At 42.4% G+C, this 9,680-nt stretch overlaps 1 protein-coding gene across 1 annotated transcript; it reads left to right on the top strand.

The window, feature by feature from the left end:
• Positions 1–3,583: 3,583 nt before the first annotated feature.
• On the top strand, positions 3,584–8,995 carry LOC138752397 (C-C chemokine receptor type 3-like). The gene is made up of 2 exons (XM_069915275.1): positions 3,584–3,630; positions 7,946–8,995. Exon 2 carries the CDS (start codon positions 7,967–7,969, stop codon positions 8,993–8,995), a length of 1,029 nt encoding a protein of 342 aa, XP_069771376.1. The 5' UTR covers positions 3,584–3,630; positions 7,946–7,966.
• The last annotated feature ends 685 nt before the right edge of the window (positions 8,996–9,680 follow it).

The raw sequence follows: 9,680 nt of genomic DNA, 5'->3' as shown, positions 1-9,680 counted from the left end.
TCAATAAGGGTAACAATATCCAGAACTGCCAAAGCAAGAGGTGGGGCATGTTTGTTCAAAAAACGATAATCAACTGTCATTCTCCAGGAGCCATCCGGCTTCTGGACCGGCCAAACAGGGCTATTAAAGGGTGATGTAGTGGGCCTCACTACCCCTTCTTCTTGCAAAGCATCGATGGTGGCAGTAATCTCTTCCTGCCCTCCAGGGAGGCGATATTGTGGAATGCACACTGGTTTTGGGGGGGTTGGGGGGCACCATCACAGGATCCCACTTAGCCTGACCCACCACTAGTCTTTTTGTAATAGTCTGGATTCCAAATGCAAATCCCCCTGGGCTGCTATTAAGGGCCGTACTGGCTAACATATTAATACCCAGGATACACTCATCAGTGGCAGCCACCAGGGCATGTAACCATACAGGGGAGGGCCATCACCCACCATGGCATGGACTTTTTCCTTCGCCAGGGTGATTGCTCCTCCCATCCCCTCTATTCAAAATGTCGGTCCAGCCCAGAGGTCGGGGTTACCAGGAATCACCGAGTGCTCCGCACCAGTATCGACCAAGGCCAAATATTGGTGGTCATTACCCCCACCCCAATGGATTGTTAACAGTATGTAGGGCCGCGGGTCCCCATGTCTCTGCCATATCTCAATGGAATAGACACGGGAATCCCGCCTGCACCCTAATGTTTTAGTAGGGTTCGGGAGCTTCCAGGCCCACATGCCACTATTCTCCATAAGAGCCTTTTTAACCAATTGTTGTATCTCATCACGGGTAACTGGAGCAAGAGAAGCTGGCTCAATAGGAGCAGCAGTGGGAGCAGAAGGGACAGCTGGGACAGGAGGACTCAACAGCTGGGGATGATGTTCCCCTGCCTTCCTCTTATAAAGGACTGCAGTAGGTTTCCCATCAATATCACTTTTAGGTACGCCTAACTTTAACAAGGTTAGAAAAAGGTCCTTTCTTGTCGGTCCGTTATTAGCAGCAGTCCCTCTCCTTTCATCCTGCTTGTCTGATTTAACCTGGGCTGTACATGAGTGGATTTTACCTTCCAGTTCTAATTCTCGATGCCCAGATAAGGCATGCACCACCTCAGACATAGGGTGCCCAATTAGTGGACTAGTTACGGACAGAACCAGTCCCCGTACAGTGGGTTGGGCGGAACGAACCAATCTGGTATGCATTCCGGCCGTGAATATCTCTTCATCAGGGCTCCCCCCATGTATCCACAGCCTCACATGCCCTGCATACAAGGCAGAGGCCAAGGCCTGTTGACGTATTACTGCTATACCTTCCTCTGGGGTGCCCCAATTGTTCTGCAAATGTAAATCCCAATCTATTGGTGATGGGTATATTTGTAACCAGGCATCCCCTAGAGTGGCAAGTAAGTAATCCACCCATCTCCTTCGACCACGTAGCTCAGCAGTGACCCGGATATCAGTAGTTAATGTTCCTAATCCCAACAATTCCTCAGGGGTTAAATATACATTACCCCCTCCTTGTTCCCAAACATGCAGGAGCCAAGCCACCAAAATTTCTCCCATCTTTTGCCTAAATCGATCTCCAATGGCAGCCAGCTCTTTTATAGAGAAGTCACGTATCGTTGACTGCTCCCGACCCCTGTTCCCACTTTGGCCCAAAAGAGGGCCCTCTACCCAGTGGTCGGGAGCAGGCCGAGGCCATCCAGTAGAAGGGGGGGGCATTGAGAATAAACAAGGGTTCAGGTACCCTCCCCTGAGTCTGCTTGGGAGGAAGGGGCATCTATCCCTTCAATCTCTACCATTGCATCACACCCTCTCCATCTCCGTCTGTTTGGAAAGTCCGCTGCCTTACAGGGCAGGTGGGCGTGAACAGCGGGTGAGAGGGTAGTATGTTAGGCACATGCCGAGGGGTATCTGCATTATTACCATTGTCATCATTCCAGATATTCCCGTCCCAATCATCAATTACATCAGGATCATCACCATTCCTTATCATGGCACGAATACGATGTGGATCGGGTTCTACCCCTTGCTTTTCCTTATCTGCACAGAGCTGCTGCCGGAGTTTAATATTATGGCAGATCGTTTGGACATGCTTATCCTCCCATCCTTTGGCTCGGTCCTAACTGGTGTGAACAATCTCGCTCATTATGGAACAGCATTGTCGCATGGCTTCTATCTCCTCCTCTAGTTGCTCTCTCTTGTGCAAGGATTCTACTTCTTGCTGAACAGATTTTGCTTCACGCTGAACGGCGTGGCGTAAGGCTGTGGCCAGCAGCCAAAAACCATCCATCAGCATCCCATTTTTAACAGGAAATTTACTTTCTCGAAGGAGGGTGGCAACCTGCTCTCCCAGAGGCGCACTTGATGGATCTAACCTCTTATCCCAACTATTGGGTGGTCCCAACAAAGACAAGGTATTGGCCAACATGCCAAACACATCGTCTTTGGAAGTCCATCCCGGAATCAAGAACTGCTCAGGGCTCACCTCTTTCTTTCGGCGAAACATCTTGCGACCAATCCTGCCGACTACACCAATTGTCCTGGGTAAACATGTCCCTCTCACTTTGTTAGTTTTAGATTGGTCACAGTGTTTGAGCTACCAAAAGAAAACAGAGACACATGCCGAGAGCACTTCAGTTTATGCAAATCTTTATTACAAAATCGAAAGCTGATTTCAAACCACAATATGCAAGCCCTTCCCAATTATACTCATCAACACCTAGACTGGTCCCAACTGCCGAAGCGAGGCAATGACCGCAAACTTGTAGTAGGTTGCCGGGGCGCCGGTAGCAGCTTCTCCACCTCTCCTGACCGGGACGTTGGTTGTAGTCTAGAAGTTCTTCTTCTTGCTGAGAGACGTTGCCACCCCTCAGGAAGTCTGAAACTTCAGCAGCAAGACCACGGCTTATATTATCCATTCTAGCTTATCACTTTGAATACAATGATGTACTTAGCTTCAAGGCCTCACCTGACAGTCTGTGACCAACAATCCCATCAATCTCAAACAGCAACCGGCTAACAAGCAGGAAGATTAAACGTTCTTGGTATCAGATGTCTTTTTGTCAGATAACTGCAACTCTGGGCCCCATGGTGGAATTTAGTTTATTCCTGCTGATTCTTACATTATTCTCAAAGTAGGTTACTGATACTCAGCCTTGCACAAGCAAAGGGATGGTCTAAATCCTCCATTACACCCACTTTAAATGCATGTTCGCCAGCGTTTGACATTTTCACCCTGACTATCTATGCCTCTCGTAATTCTAAGAACTTCTGTCAGAAAGGCCATTCACCACCATTTTCCTCAAGACTAATGTGCAATAAATTGGCGAGCAATACGAACATCTTAGAACATGAGTTAATGCAGAAAAAAAAATACAATCTACCTGTGCTCAGCAGCTGTTGAATTATCAGGAAAGTAAGATTATATTTTCCCACCTAAACTATGATTTGTATTTGTTCCAATGATGGGAATTCAATCCTTCATCTGAGTGAAAATAAATTGATGACTCTGTTGGATATACAGTGTGTGTATAATTCATTTTATTCCAATGATCACTTTCTCTTTATGTAGTTAATCAATGTGGTTTTTTTTAAAACAGATTTCTTGTTTCCTCCATTTACTGTAAAAGGACTGCACTCTGCTAAGGTATGTAAAAATCATAAATTTTTATTTATTGACTAGTTCTCCAAAATGTTCATATCAGGAATTATGAATATTAGCAAGTAGTTTTCTGAAGAACAAGGGATTATTGGGGTGATTTTGCTTCAACTCTCACACTAAGTTTCAGAAAGGAAGATATGGATCCAAGACTCCCCTTATTTCCACTGATCTTGGTTTTTTAATCCCAAACTTCCAAATGGTTGCATTATCTATTTAAGATTCCAAATACTGACCTGGAGTAAATACTGATGTTACTGTGTGTAGGTACTGTTTAAAATGCCTGGACTTAGATTCCGAACCTCATCAAAATCCTTTTCAGTACATGACATGTGGATAAGGCAATTCCTCCTCATTTAAGCATGACTGTCTCCACAAATTTTGTGGGGAAATGTCTTCATTACAGTCATACTGTTCACTTCTCGGGATCCACTGCAGGAATGCCACTGTTTATAATATGTTAATGGCTTGGAGAAAGGAGCCAAATCTATGGGACTCAGTTTTAATGGATGATACAAGAATAAGTGGAAGGTAAGCAATTTACAGACATAATTATGGATTTAAGTGAGTGGGCAAAAAAATGTTTGGATAATGTTGGAAAATGTAAAGTTGATCATTTTGGGGGAGAGAGCAAAAGAACAGTATTATTGAAATAGAGAAAAATTACAAAGTTGTGTGTAAAAAGTGAGCACAGTTGTGTAGCAGGTAATAAGGAATGCTGATGGAATATTGCCTCTTATTTTAAAATGAATATTCATAACCCTTTTTTTCATGTAGAGGGTAGGAGGTAGGTGAAACAAGCTGCCAGAGGAAGTATTACATGTGGGTAAAATAGCAATATTTCATAGACTTTGAGATGTAAGTGGATTTTTTTTAAAAGAAAAGAGGGATATGAGTCAAACACTAGCAAATGAGATGAGCTTAAGGTGACAACTTGGTCGGTATGGATAGTTTGGGTTAAAGTGTAAAACTTCAGAAAACTTCATGCAAAATTCAACGCTGTTTAAAATGTAACCAAAAGATGGTGCTAAGAGAATCTTGCTTGGTTTTACTTTAAGCCTGAAACTCTGGTGGTTTGAAATATCATGGCTAAGAATTTTTTTTTGCACAATTGATCTATTGAATTAAAATAAAAACACAATGCTGGAGAAACTCAGCAGATCAAAGATGAAGCTTGAACCCTTGTAGGCAGGAGCCTGAACAAAATGGTGGAGGGAGGAGTGCAGCCCCACAAGGGAGGGAGGGCATGCCAGCAAACCAGGGGGAGGGGTTTTGGCTCTGTGAAAGGAAGGGAAAGGGGGTGGAGAGCTAGAAGACAGAGGGAATAGGAACAGAGAGAGAACAGGGACAGAAACCAGAGAAGTTGATATTTTCTTTCTTTCTTTCTTTTTCAATCTTTTTATTATTATTATAATTTATAAACACATGCTGAATGTTTAAATTACCCAGTGGATGAAATTCCTTTTCTGTTGCCATCTGACTCTCAGAATCTATCCCATAAAAATTCACAAATAACACGTTTGTCTAAGGATACATTTGCCAAGGTAAATGTGCTCAAATTTAAAAGATAAAGCTTGTAGCTCTCTTCCTTCCTTCATTTATGATCATAGGAAGGCCATAGGAGCTCACATCACTCATTGATATTAGTTTTATTCTGTTTCTACCCCAAGAAACTTTTGGTCATTATTGAATTCAGTCAAATGTTCTTTAAGACCCAAAAGATCAGCAGATATAGTAACAGAAGTAGGCCAATCGGCCCATCGAGTCTACTCCATTCTTCCATCATGAGCTGATCCATTGTCCTACTTAGCCCCACTTCCTTGTCTTCCCCCAATTACCTTTGATACCCTGACTATTCAGTTACCTATCAATCTCTACCTTAAATATATCCATCAATCTGACCTCCACAGCCACCTGTGGTAGAAAATTCCAGGGGTTCACCACTTCCTAGCCAAAGAAATTCCTCCGCATCTCTGTTTTAAATGGATACCTTTCAATCTTGAAATTGTGCCCTCTATCTTTGATTCCCCTACCATGGGAAATAACTGCATAATTTTCTCAATCCTGTATCTAATCTTGCCTCTTTTTTTAAAACACTTAATTTTTTTTTAATTTAAATTTAGGTTTTTAAATTTAGACAGTAACAAGCCATTTCGGCCCACAAGCTTGTGCTGCCCAATTGACCTACAACCCCTGCACATTTTGAATGGTGGGAGGAAACCAGAGCCCTTGGGGAAAACTTAGAAACACAGGGAAAACATACAAACTCTGTACAGACGGTGCGGGATTCTCTTGCGATCCAGCACCAACCTTGGTTTTCCCAATCAACCAGCATATTGAAATCCCCCATGACTAATGTAATGTTGCCCTTTTTTTGCATTCTTTCTCCATCTCCCTCTGTAGATTGCTCACAACATCCTGGCTACTCTTTGGAGGCCTGTATACAATTTCCATCAGCTTAATTCTACCCACAGGGATTTGATAACTTCTGGTCCAATATCTCCTCTCTCCAAAGATTTAATATCTTTGTTAACCAGCTGAACCATCCACCTCCTCTGCCTATCTTCCTGTCTTTCCAATACACTTTGTATCCATGGAAATATATAGTTCCTAGCTTTGGTCTTCTTTCAGTCATAACTCATGACGTATATGTGATGTCACTCTTGACAAGAAATCTGAAAGAGAGCCACAGTGTCACTCCTGCCAGCTTCCACAACTGCAGTACTGATCATCAACCTTATTTCTTATACTGCAATCATTTAAATACAAGACCTTCAGTGCTGTATTTGTAGGCATTTTCAATTTTGTTACCAATGCACACAAGTTAAATCCTTAATCTTACATTTGCAATTTTCACCTGTTGACTGCCTATCCTTCCTCACTATCTCACTACATTAGCGTATTTTCTTCCCTATTCACTGCCCTCACATTCTTGTTCCCATCCCCCACAAACTAGTTTAAACCATTCCCCACAACTCTAGCAAATCTGCACACCAGGATATTAGTGCCTCTCCTATTCAGGTATAATCCATCCTTTTTGTAGAGGTCATACCTTTCCCAGAAGAGATCCCAATGATCCACGAATCTGAACCCCTGCACCCAGCACCACTTCTTCAGCTACACATTCATCTGACATAACCTCCTATTCCTGCCCTCACTGATGTGTGGCGCTGCCAGCAATCTGGAAATTATTACCCTTGAGGTCCTGCTTTCTTTTGCTTCCTTCCTTTCATCCTATATTCCATCTTTAGGGCCTCATCCTTTTTCATATCCATGTCATTGGTGCCAGTGTGGATCATGACATCTGGCTGCTCACCCTCCCACTTGAGAATGTTGTGGACATGGCCTGATCCTGATTCTGGCACTTGGGAGGCAACAGACCATCTGGGAGTCTCATTCTTGTTCACAGAACCTATCTAGTCCTCTGCTAATTGAATGCACAATCATTATAGCTCTCCTCTTCTTCCCCCTTTCCTTCTGAGCTAAAGACCCAGACTCTCTGCCAGAGTCTTAGCCACTACAACTTGTCCCTAATAGATCATTTTTCCGCCCCCAATGGTATCCAAAGCAATATTCTTACTGTTGAGGGCAATGGCCACAGGCGTGCTCTGCACTCACAATTCATTCCCATTCCCTCTCCTAATAATCACCCAGTTATCTGCTTCTTGCCTCTTGGGTGTCACTGTCTCCTTATTAACTTCTGTCCATCACTCCCTGTGCCTTCTGAATAATCTGTAGTTTATCCAGCTCCAGATCCGGTTCACTAACTGTAATTCACTTTTTGCAAATGTAATCATCAGGAACACTTCTGCTGTCCAAGATTTCCCACATCCTGCAATTGGAGCATTCCACTGCCATCTACCCTGGATTACTATGACAAGATCTTACTTGACCTTATCTGTACCTGGAGCAAGTACTCAGACTCTGCTGGTCAAATTCTCTCAAGTCAAAACCTCTATCCACTCCTACACCAGGCCACTCATACAGTGGTCATTCCAGAATGGCTGTTCTCCTTGTGCATGCTTTACTGTTATTTGTTCCTGCTAATGAATTGAGATTTGATTGGTCCACTGAACTGCCAAGCCCCACAAACGTTCTGGCCATTAAATTCCAATAGGGGATAGCAAGAGATAAAGATTAAAATGCTAATATAAAATATTATCTCAGTGAAGGTTTAATCAGGTGAAATGGGCAGACTAAGAGCTTTATTGAAAAAGTTAAGTATTTCCAGTAAGTTTTAATTAATTTAAATATCAATACATACAAAATTATGTAAATAACATTTTCTTTTTAAAAAAAACAGATTCCTTCTGGTTTGCCAACGATGAATTACACAACAGAATATTATGACTATGAAGAGGTGTGCGAAAAAGATGACATCAACAAATTTGGAGCGCAATTGATGCCTATCTTTTATTCTCTAGTACTACTACTTAGTGTACTTGGCAATGGACTGGTTTTGGTTATATTGGTAAAATATGAATACCTAAAGACAATTACAAACATATTCATTCTGAATCTTGCCATTTCGGATTTGCTCTCTGCTATTAGCCTTCCTTTCTGGGCTGTGCATCATTCCAAAGGATGGATCTTTGGAGATGTAATGTGCAAAATAATGAGTGGCACATTTTATGTTGGCTTTTACAGTGGTATAATGTTCCTGACTCTGATGACAATCGATCGATACCTTGCAGTTGTTCATGCAGTAACTGCTGTGAGGTCCAGGAAAGTTTGTTATGCAGCGATAACCAGTACAGGTGTCTGGCTAATTAGTATAACAGCAACTATTCCTGACTTTTACTTTGCCAAAACTGTTCGTGGTGATTATGACACTTATATTTGTGATGATTCTTACCCAGTGGATAATGTAGGTCCTTGGAAACTATTAAAATATTGTCAACAGAATGTATTGTTCTTTATCATTCCATTGATTATCATTGTGTACTGCTATGTTAGGATCATTCAAACAATAATAAAGTGCAGAACAGTCCAGAAGCATAGGACTCTAAGAGTAATATTCTCCATTGTAGTGGTGTTTTTTTTGTGTTGGGTACCATACAATATAGTGATTTTTTTGAGATTTATGGAGGAGGTCAAAATATTGGATGAGCTGGAGTGCGATCATGATAGAAAACTTGATTATGCACAGCTCTTCACTCACAGCATAGCTTATTTCCATTGCTGCCTCAATCCCATTTTTTATGTTTTCGTGGGTGAAAAATTTAGAAGGCACCTCATTTATTTCTGCGGCCATTGTATGCCATGTGGACTGATTTGCCAAAAGCAGATGAGTGTCAGCAGGAGTGCCAATTTGGAAGTTTCTGATGGCAATGATACAACCAATAACTGGTAAAACAAAAACAGGTTCAAGGTTAGTGTAGCAGTTAGCACAACGCTATCACCGCGCCACTGACCCAGGTTTGAATCCAAAGCTGTAAATATGGTCTTTGTATGGTCTCCCCATGACCATGTGGTTTTCCTCAAGGAGCTCAGCCTTCCTCCCACCCTCCAAAAATGGTGCATTTGGGCGGTACTGACTCGTGGGCCAGAAGGACCTGTTTCTCTGGTGCATCTCAATTTTTAAAAATATTAATAAACATACAGCACAGGAACAGTCCTTCAGCCCATGATAACACTCACTGGCAATGAGGCCAATCTAAACTAATCCAATCTATCTGCACCTCGTCTGGATTCTTGCCTATTCCTGAGTCTGTCTAAGTGCTACTTAAACATTTCTATCATGTCTGCTTACATCATCTCCACTACAGTATAGAACCATGGAATAGTGCAGCACTTAAACAGGACCTTTGACCTTTCTAGTCTGTGCCGCACCTTTTTTTTGTCAAGTCCCATTGACCTGCAACAAGTCCATAGCCCTCTATACCTCTGCTATTGAGCCCGCATTCACCACTTTAGCTGGCAGCTCATTCCATACTCCCACCACACAGTGTGAAGTTCAGGATTAGAATCAGAATTTATTCGATGATCAAGTCATGAAATTTGTTGTTTTGTGGTTGTTCCCTGTTACGCATCCCCTA

This window comes from Narcine bancroftii, chromosome 1 (genome assembly GCF_036971445.1).
Source record: "Narcine bancroftii isolate sNarBan1 chromosome 1, sNarBan1.hap1, whole genome shotgun sequence".
Taxonomy (NCBI): Eukaryota; Metazoa; Chordata; class Chondrichthyes; order Torpediniformes; family Narcinidae; genus Narcine; species Narcine bancroftii.
The sequence above is the reverse complement of the archived record's forward strand: the minus strand, read 5'-3'. Positions and strand labels throughout refer to the sequence as shown.